The sequence below is a fragment of the Carcharodon carcharias genome, chromosome 12 (assembly GCF_017639515.1).
Source record: "Carcharodon carcharias isolate sCarCar2 chromosome 12, sCarCar2.pri, whole genome shotgun sequence".
NCBI classification, from domain to species: Eukaryota; Metazoa; Chordata; class Chondrichthyes; order Lamniformes; family Lamnidae; genus Carcharodon; species Carcharodon carcharias.
The window spans coordinates 140,038,300-140,059,269 of record NC_054478.1 but is presented as its reverse complement, the minus strand read 5'-3'; the positions used below and the strand labels follow the sequence as shown (position 1 = coordinate 140,059,269).

Here is a 20,970-nt window from a genome sequence, read left to right as displayed (position 1 = left end):
CTGTTTCCCTCCTTTCTTGAATGGAGATGTGACATTTGCAGTTTTCCAGTCCACTGGGACCTTTCCAGATTCTAAGGAATTTTGGAAGATTACAACCAATGCATCCACTATCTCTGCAGCCACTTCTTTGAAGACCCTAGGATGCCATCCATTAAGTCCAGGGGACTCATCAGCCCTTAGTTCAACTAGTTTACCTAGTCTTTTTTCTCTAACAATCGTGGTTGTTTTATGGTTCTTCCTCCCTTTTACCCCTTGATTTTGTGCTATTCTTGGGATGCTTTTTGTGTCTTCTACTGTGAAGACAGATTCAAAATATTTGTTCATAGTCTCTGTCATTTTCTGGTCTCTCAGTCTCATCCTCTATGGGACTAACATTTACTTGAACTACTCTCTTCCTTTTTATTTACTTGTAGAAGCTCTTATTGTCTGATTTTATATTTCTTGCTAGTTTACTCTCACTATCTAATTTCTCCCTCTTTATTATATTTTTAGTCATATTTTGCTGATTTCTAAAATTTTCCCAATGTTCTAGCCTACCATTAATCTTCACAGCATTGTACCCCCTTTTCAATTTGACTCCATTCTTAATTTCCTTAGTTTGCCACGGATGGTGGAATCTGCTCAGGTAGTCTTTCTTTCTCAATGGAATATATCTTAATTGAAAGTTATGAAATATCCCCTTAAATGTCTACCACTGTTTCTCTACCATCTTACCTTTTAACCTATTATCCCAATCTACTGTAGCCAACTCTGTCTTCAAACCTTTGTAATAGCCTGAAGACCTCTGTTTTCAAACCTTTGTGATTTATTTAAGTTTAAGGCACTTGTTTCAGATCCAAGTTTCTCATCCTCAAACTGAATGTGAAATTCCATCATGTTATGATCACTCATGCCTATAGGATCCTTTACTGTGTGATAATTAATTAATCCTGTCTCATTACACATTACCAGGTCTAAAAAAGCATGTTCTCTGGTTGGTTCCAGAACATATTGTTTAAAGAAACTGGCCTGAATACTCTTTTTGAACTCATCCTCAAGGTTACCTTTGCCAATTTGATTTGCCCAATCTACAAGATTAAAAATGCCCTCAATTATTGCAGCTCCTTTCTTACAAGCCCCCATTACTTATTGATATATAGTCTGTCCTACAGTGTAGCTACTATTAAGGGACCTATAAACTATCCCCACCAGTGACTTTTCCCCTTGCTTTTTCTTATCTCCACCTAAACTGATTTTACATCATGATCTTGCGAGAAACATGCTCTGGGAGGCTTCCTAGCCAAATAAAACAAACTTAATTTACACAAGAGCTTCCGTGGCTGCTTGAATCCAGCCAGCCCCTCATGCAGCTATCTTTTTCCCAAGAAACCCCTCTCTAGAATTTATTCCCCCTGCAAGCTAGCCACACATTGGTTGAACAAATGTACTGATTTCATCCTTTATGAACAGAGCTACCCTACCTTCTTGTCCTTTCTTCCCATCCTTCCGAAGTATCAAATGCCCTTGAATATTCGGTTCCCATCAAACACCCATGAACATTTAGTTCTGACATGACTCTCGATGAAGTAGTTAGGGAAGTTCTATTGCACGGAAGGTGCTCTTTAATAGCAAATTGTTGTTGCTGTTGAAATCTTCAGGTTTCAGGAAATTTCAACCATCTTTCACACTGTCTTTGACCCAACATCTATACTGATGGCTGGAAACAGTTTTAGGGTTTGCGATATGCTGAATATGGTGCTACAGCCACAATGAACTGATCACAACTGTTCCCTCTTCATTTAGATATGAAATTATGATAACCCATCTATCCAGAGGCATTTTCATTTGGAGTTTGCCAAACAATGTCAGATTCACTCAGCGACTGCACTTCCTGATAGCCAGCAGGTTATCCTGCCTCGATTTAAAAATCGTTTCGGTGTTACGTGTTTGCTTTACAGTAAATATGTTTGCATTGCTCCATATTTTAAAAGAAAGTTAAAATCAGAAATACTCATAAGGGTACCAAGGTAGACTGATCAGCACCTGAACCAGAAGGTTAAGTAAACACTTGCAATAGAGGACACCATCTGAAAGATTAACATTTTCTTTCAAATCTGCAGTGCAATCATAGCTTTTTCGGTTTTATTTTTAGATGTCCAGCATTTTGCAGAAGCAGTGAAATTATATTTAATTTGCTGAGCTCTCCGGATATGGGAGGTAAAGAAAAGTAAATCAGAGCTCCTTGTTCTAAAAATGTAGGTTCCGACCAGAATTAGTCAAAACCTCAAGCAGCAGCAGCCACAGATTCTGTTTTTTTGTTCATCTCCATGTTGGAGGCTCTATCTTTAAGATTATTGGTCTTTGATTCCTGACGGACAACGTCTTAACCGGCAGCTCTCAGCTGGGTACTTACACGTAGATCGGGCATGGAGATGGACAACCCGGGCATTCCTTGCAGTATGGAGGCTGATAACCTGCTAGACATTTACACTCGTTACACGTGCATGTCCCTCTTTTGCTGCAAGTGGTACCGTTCACCCCCTCCGCACATTGCCCTTTGGCATCCGCACACTCGCAGGCCGTTCCACCAAAGCCTTTATCGCACTGACATTTTCCACAATCGCACTTCCCATGACCTGATGGATAACATGAGAGACATAAGTGACACAATCACTGCTATGTCCCTTTACAGCCTCCTTCCCAATTATATTCATTTGCCACAATTGTACCCATGTGAAACATGGTCTAAACCACTTGGTACAAACATCAGCCACAGGGAGCAAACATAATCTACCAGCGAACCAACCGAAAAAACAAAGCTGTGCAAGTACCAGCCTTGTGTTCTCAGCACCCTGCTTTACAGGAGTGAGGCTGCAGAAACATGCTCTGGGAGGCTTCCTAGCCAAATAAAACAAACTTTATTTACACAAGAGCTTCCGTGGTTGCTTGAATCCAGCCAGCCCTCATGCAGCTATCTTTTTCCCAAGAAACCCCTCACTAGAATCTATTCCCCCCGCAAGCTAGCCGCACATTGGTTGAACAAATCACGCGACTCCCCCTACTCAGTTGAACTGATCTTAAAGTGACAGTCATCACAGAGTCCTGGGCACCTGATGCAAGCCAAGATAAATGGCTGAATGGCTTCTACCCTCTGTTACCTCAGACAAATATTGGCCATCTTGAGTCTTGCACCATCACATCTCGGTTGATGCTGCAGGCAAATTTGGAGCTTCCAAACAGTCCCTGCATTTTCTATCAGCCAAACATGGAGAAGCACAAATGTTTAGGCACTGGTAAATGGCACGTACTCTGTCCATCAGTGCAGGGCTGGGGAAGAAAGGGAGCAGGAAGTCTGGTCCACACGCTTGACACCTAGTCACAGACTAGCTCCTTAAAATGGATCGAAACGCTTTGCTACCATTGTAAGATCTTGATACGTCATTGAGTTATGGAGATTCATGTGGCCTTTCCCTCTGGAGCTGAGTGGGAGATATAACACCAAGGTTCCGTGGGCAGGGTTTCTCGCTGAGCAGGCCAAGACGCGCCCGATCCGCTCGAGCGTACAATGACGCGCGATGACATCAGGGCGAGCGTCCCGACCTCATCGCGCACTCGGGCGATAGCTCGGCCGGCGGACACGCACCGGAGTCGGCAGCGTGCCCGCCGACAATTAAGAGGCCTATGAAGGCCACTAGAAAGGGAATTGAATTAAACTTTTCACTGCCACGGGCAGGATGAGGTTTCCAACAGCTCTGAAAAATTAACTTAAAAATGTAAACATTTCACGAGTAACGTGTCCCTGCTCACCCGACAGACTCACATGAGAGGACACTTTTTTTTTTTAACAATTTAAAACTCTTTATTCTTAAATCTTAAACCCCTCCGTCTCCTTCTGTGCCTTCAGGGAGCTGTTCCCTCGCGCACCCCATGTGCGTGCACGCACGCACGCACGCGCGCGCTTCCCCCCCCCCCACCCCCCCCGCCAACCAGCTCGCTCTCCTCTCCCTTCCCCCGCAGGCCTCCATTGGCCCGCCAGCGTGAGATTGCGGTCCGGCCCCAAGCGCGAGCGGCAGTCGGCTCCCCGACAGCTCGCCCGACAAGGGGGGGAAAAAAAAAAAAGCCTGCCCCCATGTGCGGGGGAGGTGCTGGTAAAGAATAAAAACACACGTTAATTAAAAGGGAAACTTTTTTTTTTAAAAAAAAAATGTAACGGACAGGATAATACTCACCAGCGCACAATTTACCCAAGTTTCGCTCACAGTTCTGGTCGTCGCACTCACAGTACTGGCCATAGATTTTCTTATTGGGGTTAGTGTGGCAAATGCAGGCACCGCATACGCAGTCTCCCTGGTTACTGCAGGTCGCTGATGTGTTGTCCTTGCGGCAGGCCGCATCCAGATCTTGGGTGGAGCGCTTACCAGGGTCACACTCGCAAAACTTGCCAATTCGATCCTCGGTGCAACTGGAAAGAGGGACGGGGATTGGGCTCAAGTCCTCCAATGGGGTAAGTGGTTGTTGACACAGTGCAAGCGCCCCTCAAACCCGTTCCTTCTTTACCCGCGTAACAACAGCGACTGGCCTTCGAAGCTCATTCAGCAGCAAAGTACCAGGGGTGCTGAGATTGAAGTTTGGAATGAAAGGTGGCTTTAGTGGTATTGTCACTGGGCTACTAATCCAGAGACCCAGGGGCATGCTCTGGGAGCCCAGGTTCAAATCCCACCACAGCAGATGGTGGAATTTGAATTCAATAAAAACCTGGAATTTAACCATTGTCAATTGTTGTAAAAAATCTATCCCTTTAGAAATGAAAATCTGCTGCCCTCACCTGGTCTGGCCTACATGTGATCCAAATCCACAGCAATGTGGTTGGCTCTTAAATGGCCGACGTAGCCACTCAGTTCCATGAGGGCAATTAGGGATGGGCAATAAATTGCTGACCTAGCCAGCGATGCCCATGTCCTGTGAGTGAATTAAAAAAACAAACAAAATGATGTGGGGAAATACACAGCGGGTGGGGGGGGGGGGGGGGGGGTGGAGGTGGGGGGGGGGGGGGGAGTGCGGGCTGTCCGGGGAGGGATTGTGCAGGCTGTCCCGGTGCCCTTTAAATATGGCGCTCAGACCTTCAACCCCTTGTGGCAACGGAGGGGCTTGTAACTTCCTGCCCACCCCACTGAGAGATTTGCCAAGCTCCTTGGGTATACATATTTAAGGAGCTGACCAGCGCAAGTCAGAGCAATGGTAATGTTACTGCAATCTTCCTCATTGGAATATCAACCCAGATTAACCAAATCGGAGCAAAGGACTTCACCCACCAAATTTTGATCCCGTGTCCACTGAGCCAAGCTGGCACACAACTTTTAGGCGCAAGATAAAAAACCAGGCAAGTCTGGCAACATCAGCAGAGAAGAAAAGAGTTGACGTTTCGAGTCCTCATGACCCTTCGACAGTTCTGTCGAAGGGTCATGAGGACTCGAAACGTCAACTCTTTTCTTCTCTGCTGATGCTGCCAGACCTGCTAAGTTTTTCCAGGTAATTCTGTTTTTGTTTTGGATTTCCAGCATCCGCAGTTTTTTTGTTTTTATATAAAAAACCAGGCAGTGCTTTTGCTTTGGATTGTTAGCATTTGGGAAATGGATGTGTGTAGACATTGGCTGAGGAAAGGATTGGGTTTGATGATCTTCAAGAGCAGAACGAGAGCAATCAAACCATATGATTATTGTCTCGGCTCCATATTAAGGGAGGCCATTTGGGGAAGGCACCAGATAGTTTTATCAACCACACACTGACTTCCAAATCTCAAATGTGTGTTTTTACAGAGCAATCAGAACAATGGCCAAAGCCTGCACAGAAAGGTTTGAAGGGGCCAGGGTGGTGCCTGACCTTGGTATGAACTTTAAGTTTAATTTTGGTTCTGCATTTAAAAGCAGCTGAATGGTCGGAATCTGCTCCAGCAGCAAGACTGGGCGACAACATGAGGAAAGGTGAAATCAAATAGGCAGTGCTGAGTTTAGGTTTTAAAATCTTTGATTAAAAGGAAGAAGACTAAAGACTTGCAATTTTGAAATCCTGAGGAAAAATGTATGAAGGAACAAGTAAGAGGAGTCAGCGCAGCAATTCTTGATTTAAGCACAGTCAGGGTTAGGAGAAGGTCTTGTGGTGTAGTGTGCAGTGTCCTCCACCTCAGGTCTGCAAGCGCTGGGTTCAAATCCCACTCTAGGGGCAGGATTTTCCCATCGGCGTGTGTGAGGTGGGGCCCACTTGCCGACGTTGGGTGGAGCTCCCAATGTCACCACGCCCCATTTAAATTTTCAGGTAGGCGGGGGCTCAGCAAAATCAGCTGTGCGCCCACCGACCTGTCAATGGCCAATTGACAGAGTCATTAAACTAATTAATGGACCTGCCCGTCCAACCTTAAGTCTGAGAGACCTAGCAGGAATTAGAAAAAGCATGAAACCTCGTCCAGGGGCGGGGTGAGGTTTCATGGAGGTTTTTAAAATAATTAATTAAATATTTTTAAAAAATTTTGGATATGTCCCAACTCATGTGGCAGTGGAATTTTTTTTTTCTATTTTTAATATTTTTAACAGAACAGCCGATCTCCCTGAGGCAGCACTTAGCCTCAGGGAAATGAGCGCGCTCTTTCCTGCGCATGCGTGAAAGAGCGCACTCTCAGGTTTTGGGGAATATCCGCCTGCCCGCACAGGGAGCTCATAGCCCTTCCCTGCGGACGTCACGCTGGGCGGGCCTTAATTGGCCCGCCCACATAAAATGGCGGCGCGCCACCGATCAGGGGCACCGATCGGAGGTGCGCCTATGCGCACCCGCACTTCAACTTCGCCCCCGATGGGGTGAAAATCCTGCCCTAGGACTTGACGATCACTGAAGGTGCATTCATAACATGGCCAAGTAGGTTGATCATCGATCTGTTAAACCTGCCTGATGGCAGGCAGTAAGAGTAAGAGAGCTTCCCAGTTAGTCATACTGCAGTACTTTGACAAGCATAATCATGGACCAGTCCAATAGAAGTTCATAACCACCACCTACTCACCCCCCCCCCACTTTTGGAAGGATGTAGGGGAGGAGGCAGATGATGTCGGACAAGTTATTTTGGGTTGAAAAGGAGCTTCAGAAGACCCAATGACCATGGCAATAAAATGGAGGTTGTGAGACAAGCAAGGTTACAAAGAGAGAGAAGTGAGAGAGACCGACAGAGAGCAAGCTTTTTCTCCAGAGTAAGAAAACCCTCCACAGACATGGGAGCAGTGCTTGAGCTTTCAACAACAACGGCGACCTGCATTTATATAGCTCCTTTTAATGCAGTAACATCTTCCAAGGCACTTCATAGGAGCATTGTCAAACAAACTCTGACATTGAGCCATATACTAAAACAGGTGATTGAAAGCTTGCCGTGGGTTTACCCCGACTTCATAGTGGTTGAAAGGAAAGGAGGTGCTCCTCAAGGGAGGTGAAAGCAGGTTTAAGGAATTTTAAAGGCATTATTTTACCTGCAAACACCGCACTTGACTGTACCCTTGTTGTTGCAGTGACTCGACAAATCGGGCTTGTCATCACATTTACAGCCACACCGCATTTGCACTGAAACTTCCAGCTTCTCAGTAAAGCCCAAAGGTCGGATCTCAAAGGACTCTGTTTTGGTCAGGCATTTCTCTGCAGTTACTGTGATCGTGAAACTGATCTGGTTGGGGTTGCGGGGGGGCGGGTGAGAAAAAAACAAATGCCTCTGTCAGGTTTGGTATATTACGTTCTTTCCATGCTTCTTGCTAGCTCCCAGATTCCATGCAATAAATCCTGTCACTGCGTCCCCATGGGGGGCCTCAGTTCAATACTTCCCCTCCAACTCCATCTTGTAGGTGGACTACCTACGTATTCTACCTCACGCGTGAGATGCTGGTTCCTTTTTTGCCCATTTAAGCCTGTTTTCTGTACTGAACATAGGGCGGGTCTTTCTGGCTGGTGGCCAATCTGAGAGATGGCCACCGCTGGGACTGCACCTAGTCTCATGAGTCTAAGTGACAGGAGCTCAGCACAAAGCTAAGTATGTTGGGGGGGGGGGTCTCACAGTGGGGAGAGGGGGAGGGGGCAGCTGTGTGGTGGGAGGGGGTGCGATGGGCGGATGGGGGTCGTGTTGGTAAAGTCAGGGTGGGAAGGACCAATGGGGAGGTGGGGGTGGTGGTGCCCTAATCAGGAAAGAGGCCAGTGATGCCTCTCCGCCCCACTCCTTTGTGACCTGAGGCCCAAGCTGGCTTACTGAGCCCCATCCTTGACCTCCAACTGGCCTCAAAATTATGGCCGGGCAGGAAACAATCCTTAAGTGGATGATAATTGGCCACTTAGGGGCCTCAACTGGGGCAAGAGGGGCTTGGGCCTCACCTTAGGCCTCACCTGCCCCCCCCAATAACATTTCTACAGATCATGGGCAGGCAGGTAGGCAGTGAGAAGTGCCACCCAATGAATTTAACAGGCGCCCCCGCCTGCAATCCTGCTGGGGATTGGGGGGGGGGGGAGGGGGAGCCCATAATATCCTGCCCATAAATTGGAAACGGATGTGACTAATTTGGCTTCTACATCCAGATGTTCTGTTTCTGGAGGTGAAATTAATAAGTGGCTTAAAAAGATCTGAGCATGACCTTGGTGACTTATCCAACACGTGCAGTAGCTAATTCTTCAGCATCAACATTAATGAAGGATATTAGCTGGAGGCTTCTCCAATGGCCTTAAGGATAGAGGCTCCGGCAGGTGCGCTCCAAAAGCCCCACAGAATATGAGCTCCTTGTTGAATTGATGCTCTGTTTTAAACTGCCTCTTTCAATATGGAAATTATTTTGTTGTGAGTGCTGCTCACCGTGCTGCTCAGAAAATGCCCCAAGACTCTCAGTATGAACTCACCTCAGTATTAATCTTCACATTTGAACAGGTTCCTTCCTTATCACTACGAGTATCTCCGTCGCTGCAGTGTGATGTATAAGAGATTTGGACCCCATCTGGCAGGTTTTTGTGCGCTAATATCACCGTAGCAGACAGATTCTGGACAAGAGAAATTAAGCAATAAACTGAAAATAGTCGAATTTGAGTATAGGTGAAAAAAGAGACATGCTGTCAAAGCTTCTCGTCTTGCACTCATCAGGACAATTTTCAAGAATACTAAATTGCAAAGGGAACAACAATATATATATTCACTCACAGGGCCCTGTCCTTTTCAGTCAGAAGGAGCATGTACACATGTTGTACCTTCTTGAGTAAACAAAATAGCGATTCATTCCCCAGGGCAACGCCTTGACCAGTCAGAGTCAACCTGACTGGTTTGAATTTAAACAAAGCTTCGCAGTTAACTGCCCATTATCAGTTAACTGATGCATCCTCTGTGGCAACGCCTCTATCAATCAGAGTCTGCTTGCCCACCAATCAGCACTCTCTTCTCATGCAGTATAAATTGTTGTTCTTTTTACGAGGTGGTGTTCCTGCGAATTGTCCTGATGAACGTACAACGAGAAGCTTCGACAACCTTTGTCTTTTCTCAGCCACGCTAAACTGAGAATATTACAGGGTGACACGATCCAGTCACAAACAGTGTATTGGAAGCAAGAAAAACAAAAACGGGTTGAACTTCTCACTGAATGAACCTACATTATAGGCGTCTTTTATTAGCTGAACCACGTTACTGGAATCCTCCTTCAACTCACCCACCGCAGACTTTGGAATCATTTTGCTCAGCTCCTGGAATGAAACAGGAAGAGACGATTTTTGTTACCTCAATCGTGCTTTATTTATTCGTTCACGGGATGTGGGCGTCACTGGCTGGGCCAGCATTTAATGCCCATCCCTAATTGCCCCTGTTCAGAAGGCATTTAAGGGTCAACCACATTGCTGGTGGATCTGGAGTCACATGTAGGCCAGACCAGGTGAGGGCAGCAGATTTCCTTCTCTAAAGGGGCAGTAGTGACCCAGATGGGTTTGTACGACAATTGGCAATGGTTTCATGGTCATCATCAGATGGTTTCATGGTCATCGTTAGACTTTTAATTCCAGAGTTTTATTGAATTCAAATTTCACCAACTGCTGTGGTGGGATTCAAACCCGGGTCCCCAGGGTCATGGGTGGGTGGGGGGGCATAGGTTGGCATGGAGGATATGAAGGACAATGGGGCTGGATAGAGGAGCACAGGCTGGCATGAGTTGGCATGCATGGGGCATGGGGGGCATGTGGGGTTGAGGGGGTGCAAGGGGTTGAGGGGGCATGAGGTTTTGAGGGGGCATGAGGGGTTGAGGGGGCGTGAGGGGTTGAGGGGGAGTGCGGGGTTGAGGGGGCGTGCGGGGTTGAGGGGGCGTGCGGGGTTGAGGGGGCGTGCGGGGTTGAGGGGGCGTGGGGGGTTGAGGGGGCGTGAGGGGTTGAGGGGGCGTGTGGGGTTGAGGGGGCGTGTGGGGTTGAGGGGGCGTGAGGGGTTGAGGGGGCGTGGGGGGTTGAGGGGGCGTGGGGGGTTGAGGGGGCATGCGGGGTTGAGGGGGCATGGGGGGTTGATGGGGCGTGAGGGGTGGAGGGGGCATGGGGGTTTGAGGGGGCGTGAGGGGTTGAGGGGGCGTGAGGGGTGAGGGGGCGTGAGGGGTTGAGGGCTGTTTTCTTGTTTTTCTGCTTTCCTTACAACTGGGACCGAGTCCCAGGGTGCCGAGCCTGGCCTGTTAACCAACCTGCCCCATCACCCAGCAGCCCCCGTGGCTGCCTCCTCACCTCTGTTCCCAGGCTCAGCTGGTCCGACTCCAGACAGCACTCACCACACCCACCCTCACCCCCACCCCCACCCTCACCCCCACCCCCAGAACAAAGATCCCCCAGCTCGGGGGCACTTTCTCCAAAATCGGGAGCAAAATCTCGACCCTAAAGTTGGAAAGCACAAATTGCGCATAATTAAAAGTGATCATTCCATACGGCTGGGCTGAAATTCTGCAGCTAACTGCCGGGCAGAACTGGTATCATTGTGTGAGTGATCAGCGGACGGTCATTGTTTCATGGAGGGTCGCTTGCCGCGTTGTCACACTTCTGTGAAATGCTGTCAGTTCGTAGATAGTAAGATAGTTCTGCGCATGGTTAGCTGGCTCATCGACCACTTTTCCGGCCACGTTGGCCTTGCTTTGAGAATAGTTATCGGGCACGTTGACATTAATCATAAGCGATTACCTGGTAGATCGGCATTATTTTTGTTGTGACGGCAAAAATGGGCTGAATGTTATTCTCAGCCAACTTCGAAGCCAGTTCAGCGATGGAGGGGTAATCCTGGCAAAGAGACAACAGAAGCAAGGCATCAGGACAAATGGACAGCATATTTCTGCAGCACCCACCCAAGCAACACTGAGGCTGTTATCAGTATAAGATCACGGGCAGAGTTTCATGTCCCACGGGCGGTCACGCCCCCCTGACCTGATCGGGCGTAAAGAAGCGGGTGATGACATTGGGTGAGCATGAGTGTCAGCAGCCCGCCCGCCGACTGTTAGGAAGCCTCTTTAAGGCCATCAAAGTATTTACTGAGAGAGGCTGTTCGCTGCCCGTCCAACCTTACGCTTGGTGGGCAGACGAATTGGCCGGGCAGCCCTTGTGCATTTTTGAGGAAACCTCACCCATGGGCGGAGTCCTACGTGGGGACAATTTTTTTCCAGATTTTCACAATCTCTTGTTTTTGGTTCTTAAATTCTTCAGCTCCTTCAGGCAGCTCTCTGCCTTCGGGGAGCTTTCAGTGCACGCTCCCCGCCCCCCCCCCCCCAAGCGCCTGCGCAGACCTCAGCGCTCGCCCTCCTCCCGCAACCCCCCCCTCCTGCTGCACCCCCACCCCTGTGCTGGCGGCGCTGAGCCTCTCAGCGTGCGTTTCACGCTGGCTGGCCGTGCTCAACTTACTATTCAGGCGTAAAGCCAACTTTGTGGATAATCAGACTTTCGTTGCCATTGAATTCAAGTTGAACATTTCCTTTATGCCTCTATTGACACCTGCTTTAGTCTTTAACACTATTATTACCACTCCTTTCATCTTGTGCCCTTGACATCTTTGTCATTTAATCCGCCTACCCTCCGACCCATCCAGACCTTCTGTTTTGTTCCGCCTGCTTCACCCCTCTTTTCAACAGCATAATACCCATCACATTTCTACCTCGCCTCAGCTCTGGAGAAGCGTTCATACGGACTCGAAACGTTAACTCTGTTTCTCTCCCTACCAGATGTTGCCAGACCTGCTGAGCCTCTTCTGTTTTTATATTTGAAAATTTAAGCTGCCGATTTGAAGACCAGCCGGCAAAGTGGCTGGTGCTGCACCAGCTTCACATGGACTGATTCGCAGCTCGACACTGCACTGTCCATCATTCCAGATGTCTTAACTCAAAGGTGGTCAAGTAATATGCTGCCAAGAGACCTTCCCACTGCTCCCCTCCTGTTCCCCTATCACCCCTGTGCTCTCTGACCTACATTGGCTCCCAGTCTAGCAACGTCCTGATTTTAAAATTTTCATCCTGTTCCTCCCTATCCAATGGACAGAGGTGAGAAATTAAGACAATGCATGCTCAAATAGCCTTAATCCTATCAGTGACCTTCCCTTCTTCATTTGTGGAATTGCCTTTAAAATCAATGAACAGCCTGTTTAAAATGTCTTCCCCACTGACACAGGAGCATGTCCTGAATCGATTTTAAGGCTGCAGCTCCTTTGGGACCAGATGTGGAAAGGCTTTTGCTGTGACCATACGAATATAAGCACTGTCTTCTCTCACTCGAGGCCTCTGATTAGCATCGAGTGCACTTTTGGCCCGCTTTCTCAGGTCCATAGCTCATTCAGCTGCACGAGTCACTGGGGATGTTTCAGTGGTTCTCCAGCATCTGGGATTTTTTTAAAATCAAAAGTGATAGTGTTCATATACTCCATTAACTCCTAATCATAGCCAGACAATCACTTGCTATGATTTCTCTTGTTGCCCCCACACCCCGTCAATGATCTATCCTTGGCCCCCACTCCTATTTCTCATCTCCATGTTGCCCCTCGGTGACATCATCTTAAAAGCAGAGTGTTAGTTTTCACATGTACACTGACAATGCCCAGCCCTACCTCACCACCACCTCTCTCGACCCCTTCACTGTTGCCAAATTATCAGACTGCGTATCTGACATCCAGTACTGGGTAATCAGAAGTTAACTCTAATTAATTATTGGGAAGACTGAAGCCATTGATTTTGGCCCCTGCTCCAAACTCTTCTCCCAAGCAACCGACTCCATCCCTCTCTCTGGGTCCGAGATTAAGCCAGTCTGTTCTTAACATTGGGGTCACATTGGATCCCGAGGTGAGAGTCCAACCTCATATTTGTGACATCGCTAAGACTGCCTATTCCCATCTCTGTAACATCGCACCATTTCACCCCCGTCTCAGCTCATCGGTTGCTGAAACCCTCATCCATGCCTTCATTGCCTCGAGACTTGACCATTCCAACGCACTCCCTCAATCTACCTCCCGCAAACTTGAAGTCATCCAAAACTCAGCTGCCCGTGTCTTAACTCGCAGCAGGTTCTGTTCCCCTCTTACCCCTGTGTTCGCTGACCTGCATTGACTCCCAGTCCAGCAGCGTCTTAAATTCTCATCCTTGTTTTCAAACCCCCTCCATGATCACGCCCCTCCATATCTCCTCAAGCCCCACCGCCCTCCGACATTGCCTTGCTCCTCCAGTTCTGACCTCCTGTGAATCCCGGATTTAATCGCCCCACTGTCGGTGGCCGTGCCTTCAGTTACCTGGGCCCCAAGCTCTGGAATTCCCTCTCTACACCACTGCACCTCACTTTCCCCCTTTAAGATGCTCCTTAAAACCTACCTCTCCGACCAAGCTTATGGTCACCTGACCTAATTCTTCTGATGTGGCTTGGTGTCACACTTTGTTTATAATGCTCCTGTGAAGCACCCTGGGATGTTTCATTATGTAAAAGGCGCTATATAAATACAAGTTGTTGTTACTGTTGACTCCTATTTGGGCAGACATGTTAAGCAGGTGTCATTAAAGATATTGCCCCTTTGTAAAACCCCTTAGTCTACCATTGCATTCTGGTACTCACAAGACTCAGGCACTGGAGGGGATCATTAAAAATTCAAAAGAGCCACATTACCTACAGCAATAAGTACCCAGCAGAGCAAGAGATTTGAGAACAATACTGTTCTTAAACTGGAACTATTGGTTATGCCGCAGTGTGACAGAAGCCACAGTCATTTTTTTTATTCATTCACGGGATGTGGATGTCGCTGGCTGGGTCAGCATTTATTGCCCATCCCTAGTTGCCCTTTGAGAAGGTGGTGGTGAGCTGCCTTCTTGAACCGCTGCAGTCCCTGTGGTGTATAGGTACACCCACAGTGCTGTCAGGGAGGGCGTTCCAGGATTTTGACCCAGCGACAGTAAACGAATGGCCGATATATTTCCAAATCAGGATGGTGAGTGGCTTGTAGGGGAACTTCCAGGTGATGGTGTTCCCATCTATCTGCTGCTCTTGTCCTTCTAGGTGGTAGTGGTCATGGGTTTGGAAGGTGCTGTTGAAGGAGCCTTGGTGAATTCCTGCAGCGCATCTTGTAGATGGTACACACACTGCTGCTAATGTGCATCGGTGGTAGAGGGAGTGAATGTTTGAATCTTGCTCCCCTTGCTCCATTCTCCCCCTACCATCACACAATAGGGATGAGTAAAGTAGCGACAGTGGAAATAGGGCCAAAAGCCAAGGAGCAGCATACTGATGAGCCCTCCCTCTCAAAAGATCCACTTGGCACAAGGCAAGGAGAGACAGATGAACACAAATCCTGCTCTGTCATCAATCTGGCAGGACATTTTCTGGGGGGTGGGGGAGGGGGGGTATTTAAGGTCGCACTCTCCTGTTGAGCTGGCCGATTATGCGCACTCAGACAGCAAATAGGAAAGTTATACTCACATATACAGTGTTATCTTCATAAATGCCATTTTTATTAAGATGGCATTGGCCATCATTGGGGGTCAGAATTGCTCCAAGTTTCCCATCACCAGCAAAATGAAATCCATCATCTGAAGTGTACACAAGAAGACGTGTGACATTACGCCACCCTATCGCCTCCTGTGAGAAACAACATCGCCATTTTTAGGCAGACGCACGGGTAATAGATAAAAACTGTAGCATTTGTTCATGCCTTTCAAAGACTTCTGAGTTTCACTAAATTATTTGCAAATGATTTCCAGAGTCAATATTTCAGGTCAAGTTTTAAATTATGCCGCTGTTCAACTTCTAGTTCAAACCAATTCGGAGACGGGCACCAGGTGGGAGATATTCCCTCTGTTAGTGGATTTCAACAGCAGGCCGGGGTGAAAACATTCCCACTGATGTGCCCACCTTGCCCCCAACTTCCTTCCCTGATTCTCAATGGTGCAACCCAGTGGCTGGGTAATGGTGCATCCAAGTGGCCGGGCGCAAATTAAACCAAGGTGGGAAGTATGGCAAGGCCCATTTTCCACAATTGGATGTCCGGATACCAGAGCTCGCCTGTCAGCTCTGGTATCAAACATTTCACAGCTGCAGAGGGGCCTTGGGGGTTCTTTCGAGGGGAGACTTGTCCAAGCACTGCCAGGGGGCATTATATAAATGCAAGATGTTGTTTTATAATAACGCGCATGTTTGCAAGGAAACAGTAAATAAAAACGTTGATTATTATTAAAGTTGATTCCAGTGTGGTTCATTTTGTGCCTTCAAAGTACAGGATATGAAGGAAAGTTGGAGGAACTGTGTCAAGTGGTAGAGACACTAGTTATGCTGGCAATTTAAAAAAAAAAATGTATTCTTTCACGGGATGTGGGTGTCACTGGCTGGGCCAGCATTTATTGCCCATCCCTAGTTGCCCTTGAGAAGGTGGTGGTGAGCTGCCTTCTTGAACCGCTGCAGTCCATGTGGTGTAGGTACACCCACAGTGCTGTTAGGGAGGGAGTTCCAGGATTTTGACCCAGCGACAGTGATGGAACGATGATATATTTCCAAGTCAGGATAGTGGGTGACTTGGAGGGGAACTTCCAGGCGGTGGTGTTCCCATGTATCTGCTGCCCTTGTCCTTCTCAGTGGTAGAGGTCTCAGGTTTAGAAGGTGCTATCAAGATGCTGTTGAAAGGCAGGTGCAAGCATCCTGGGAAGCTGACTGGGGAGATTGATGAATGAAGGGAACCTTGGTTCTCTGCACTACGCAGCCACCAATGTGAGAAGTGTAAGGTAAGCTTGTCTCTAAAATAAGCCTGTCAAATACTGCCTCACCCCACAAACTGCTGCCTGCATCATGGCATCCAGGCCTGCCTCTGGAGGATCCAGGTTCCCGGAAATAGACTGCTTGCCGACTTCTTGAGTGAATGTATCTGCTTGATCTGTAAGCTTGAGGATATGCCGAAAATCAAAAGGAGGCTGACAGGCCTCAGTTTTATCGGGACATGGGTTTTTCATCTTCTCCGGGTGCGTATTAACAAATGGCAGCACCGTCTTGTCCACAAAGGAACCAAATCCTGCAAGCAACAAAATAAAAACAACAGTGATTATTTGAGTGAGTTACTATTCATATTGAGCCTGGATTGTGATTGTTAATTGATGACCCCAACCATGAGACCCATGAGTGTGAGCGATGAGGGGCAGTCACCCCAGACTTGCCCTCCTTAATCCAGGAATGCTGAAACCAGCAATATCGAATCTTACAGCACAGAAACAGGCCCATTCGGCTTGGCTGGTCAATCCTCCTCCCATCCTGCTTCACCTAATCCTATCAATATATCCTTTTATCCCTTTCATCCTCATGATGTTGCAGAAGGAATAAGAGCATTGGCCATTCAGCCCCTCAAACCTCAATAAGATCATGGCTGATTTGAACTCCACTTTCCTGTCTGCTGTCCCCTTCCCCCCATAACCCTTGACTCCTTTGTCAATCAAAAATCTGTCGAACTCAGCCTTGACAATATGCAGTGACCCAGCATCCAATGCTGTCCGAGGAAGAGAATTCCAAAGACTCTGGAAGAATAAAAAGAGTATCCGAGTGTGGTTTTCCCTTTCATATCCTATTTTACCACTGTAGTTTTTTTGGCTGGTGAATTGCTGGAAGATTGCTTTTGAGGGGGGAAAAGCTCAACCTTCACTTGGCGACTGGATTGAAACATTTAAGAACCTGAGGGGTCTTGACAGGGTGGATGTGGGGAGGATATTTCCTCTTGGGGGAGAATCTAGAACTAGGGGTCACTGTTTCAAAACAAGAGGTCACCCTTTTAAGACAGAGATGAGGAGAAATTTTGGGTCGTGAATCTTTGGAACTCCCCTCCTCAAAAGGCGGAGGAAGGAGCACCTTTAAATATTTTTTAAGGCAGAGCTAGATAGATTCTTGGTAAGCAAGGGGGTGAAAGGTTATTGGGTGTAGGCGGGAGGTTACAATCAGATCAGCCATGGTCTTATTGAATGGCGGAGCAGGCTCGAGGGGCCGAGAGGCCTACTCCTGCTCCTAATTCGTATGTTCACATTATTTCCTGACCAGAAGATTGGGGCCATAAATGGACATGCACTATATCCATGACATGAGCTTGCACATTGTATGCTGTTCATTCCACACCGATGACACAGATGCCATACGTGTTCATCCATGGAACCAGTTTTCAGCAGGAAAGAGAAACAAAGGCTTTTTGGTTTGGGTTTTTTTTTTGAAGGGGACCCTCCTCTCCTGAGGGACTATATTTTCTGTATTCCAATCAGCATTGGCCCTTCAGTTCTCACTCGGTTAAGTGATGAGAATGGCAGGGCACCGACAGTTATCACACTGCAGGACTCTCAAAGACAAATACCATCAAAGACCAACTCAGGTCACAAGACGAATCAATGGGCAGAATTTTCTGCCTGTTGGGTGGGAGGTCCTGACCCAACTCTGGCGGGCGGGGAGCCAATCCCCACCGGAGAAGCAGGCCCCGCCACCATTTTACATTGGCCCGCCCAGCGTGATGTCCGGTGGGAAGCGCTTTGCACTTTCTGTGTGGGCGGGGAGGGGGGATTTCCCAAAAGCAAGAGTATGCTCTTTCACACCTGCACACAATAGAGCGCATATCTCCCTGAGGCTAAGTGCAGCCTCAGGGAGATCGCTGACTGTTCTAAAAACATTAAAACTAGAAAAAGAAAATCCTTAACATGTCCTCCTCATGTGACAATGTCACGTGAAATGGGGTATGTTCATAAATTACATTAAAACTTTATTAAACTTTTTAAGTCCCCACATGAAACCTCATCCCGCCAGTGAATGAGGTTTCACGTTTTCTCTATTGTCCGCTGGGGCTCCTGGCCGACCCACCAACCTTAAGGTTGGACGGGCAGGTCCTTTAATTGTTTTAATGATCCTGTTAATGGCCTCAATTGGCCATTGACAGGTCGGCGGGTGCACAGCTGATTTTGCTGCGCCCCCACCTTCCTGAAAATTCAAATAGGGCGCGGTGATGTTGGGGGTTCCGCCTGATGTCATCCCACCTCACTTTATGCATCAGTGAGCAGGCCCCTCCCCCTGCTCGCCGACAGCAAAATTCAGCCCAATGTTTACTAAAGGCAGTGTGGCAACTATTTCCTGTGCTTAACAGATAAATTCTTATAATCCGTCTGCCCAGTCATGGTAATGAACTGAGAGGACAAACAATAAACACGTGGGCACTTCAGTTGAGGGCCTGATCATCAAAATTATGCCTGTGTAAATCATTGAATCATACAATGGTTACTGCACATAAGGAGGCCATTCGGTCCATTGTGTCCATGCCAGCCTCTCTGCAAGACCAACTCACCTAGTCACACCCCCCTTTTCCTTCTCTACAGATAACTATCCAATTCTCTTTTGAAGACCTCCATTGAACCTACCTCCACCACACTCTCAGGCAGTGCGTTCCAGATACCCAGCCAGTCACTGTGTGAAAAAGTGTTTCCTCATGTCACCGTTCGCTCTTTCACCAACCATCTTAAATCTGCGTTCTCTGGTTCCCAATCCTTCTGCCAGCAGGAACAGTTTCTCCTTATCTACTCGACCCAGTCCCCTCATGATTTTGAACACCTCTATCAAATCTCCTCTCAGCCTTCTCTTCTCCAAGGAGAACAATCCCAACTTCTCCAATCTATCCACGTGACTGAAGTTCCTCTTCCCTGAAACCATTCTCGTGAATCTTTTCTGAACTCTCTCCAATGCTTTTACATCCTCCCTAAAGTGTGGTGACCAGAACAGGACAAAATACTCCAGTTGAGGCCCAACGAGTGTTTTATACGGGGTTTATATAAGATTTGAAAGAGCTGTTCAAAATCATGAGGGGACTGGGTCAAGTAGATAGGGAGAAACTGTTCCTGTTGGCAGAAGGATCGGGAACCAGAGAACGCAGATTTAAGATGGTTGGTGAAAGAGCGAATGGTGACATGAGGAAACACTTTTTCACACAGTGACTGGCTGGGTATCTGGAACGCACTGCCTGAGAGTGTGGTTGAGGTAGGTTCAATGGAGATCTTCAAAAGAGAATTGGATGGTTATCTGTAGGTAAAAGAAACGGGGGCGTGACTAGGTGAGTTGCTCTTGCAGAGAGGCTGGCATGGACACAGTGGACTGAATGGCCTCCTTCTGTGCTGTACCAATTCTATGATTCAATGATTTACACAGGCATAATTTTGATGATCAGACCCTCAATTAAATTACTCCATGTCCCTATTGATAAAGCCTAGGATACTATATGCTTGATTAACCACTGTCTCAACTTGTCCTGCCACCTTCAATGACTTGTGTACATAGACCCCCAGGTCCCCCTGCACCTACACTCCCCTTAGAATTGTACTATTAAATAATGGTAAATTGTCATTTAACTTGACTCTAGTGTCTAGGTCCCTTGGTTGTTTCCTTGAGTATGGAGCAATATGGCAAGTAAAGTATCTTTATTCAGAAGTTTTGGGTCCATTTTCCTTTTTATCCTTTCATGGAATGTGGGTATATCTGGCTGGGCCAGCATTTATTGCCCATCCCTAATTGCCCTTGAGAAGGTGGTGGTGAGCTGCCTTCTTGAACCGCTGCAGTCCATGTGGTGTAGGTACACCCACAGTGCTGTTAGGGAGGGAGTTCCAGGATTTTGACCCAGCGACAGTGAAGGAATGGCGATATATTTCCAAGTCAGGATGGTGAGTGGCTTGGAGGGGAACTTCCAGGTGGTGGTGTTCCCATCTATCTGTTGTCCTTGTCCTTCTAGATGGGAGAGGTTGCGGGTTTGGAAGGTGTTGTCAAAGGAGCCTTGGTGAGTTGCTGCAGTGCATCTTGTAGATGGTACACACTGCTACTACTGTGCGTCGGTGGTGGATAGGGTGAATGTTTAAGGTGTTGGATGGGGTGCCAGTCAAGTGGGCTGCTTTGTCCTGGATGGTGTTGAGCTTCTTGAGCGTTGTGGGAGCTGCACTCATCCAGGCATGTGGAGAGTATTTTATCTCACTCCTAACTTGTGTCTTGTAGATGGTGGACAGGCTTTGGAGATTCAGGAGGTGAGTTACTCACTGCAGGATTCTGCCTCTGACCTGCTCTTGTAGCCACAGTATATATACGGTTGGGTCAGTTCAATTTCTGGTCAATGGTATCGTCCAGGATGTTGAGCGCAATGGTAATGCCATTGAATGATAAGGGGAGATGGTGACAATCATTGCCTGGTACCTTTTTAGCACAAATGTTACTTGCCACTTGTCAGACCAAGCCTGGATATTGTCCAGGTCTTGCTGCATTTGGTTATGGACTGCTTCAGTATCTGAGGAGTCACAGATGGTGCTAAATATTGTGCAATCATCAGCGAACATCCCCATTTCTGATCTCATGATAGAAGGAAGGTCATTGATGAAGCAGCTGAAGACGGTTGGGCCGAGGACACTACCCTGAGGGAATCCTGCAGTGATGCCCTGGACTAGCTCCTTTCTTAATACTAAAAATAAAACCTGAGGAAAGCACAGCTTTTTT

The 20,970-nt window shown here is 47.6% G+C and overlaps 1 protein-coding gene across 8 annotated transcripts in view; it reads right to left on the bottom strand.

Moving 5' to 3' along the window:
• itgb2 (integrin, beta 2) overlaps positions 1 to 20,970 on the bottom strand; it is an 84,751-nt gene that overhangs the window by 20,316 nt on the left and 43,465 nt on the right. For all 8 annotated transcript variants that reach the window (XM_041200455.1, XM_041200452.1, XM_041200456.1 and 5 more), the window contains exons 6-13: positions 16,260 to 16,501; positions 14,923 to 15,081; positions 11,170 to 11,265; positions 9,625 to 9,714; positions 8,887 to 9,024; positions 7,485 to 7,675; positions 4,209 to 4,441; positions 2,393 to 2,615 (exon numbers count right to left, since the gene is read on the bottom strand). In XM_041200455.1, the coding sequence (XP_041056389.1) occupies positions 2,393 to 2,615; positions 4,209 to 4,441; positions 7,485 to 7,675; positions 8,887 to 9,024; positions 9,625 to 9,714; positions 11,170 to 11,265; positions 14,923 to 15,081; positions 16,260 to 16,501 (1,372 nt within the window). The remainder of the gene's footprint in view (positions 1 to 2,392; positions 2,616 to 4,208; positions 4,442 to 7,484; positions 7,676 to 8,886; positions 9,025 to 9,624; positions 9,715 to 11,169; positions 11,266 to 14,922; positions 15,082 to 16,259; positions 16,502 to 20,970) is intronic.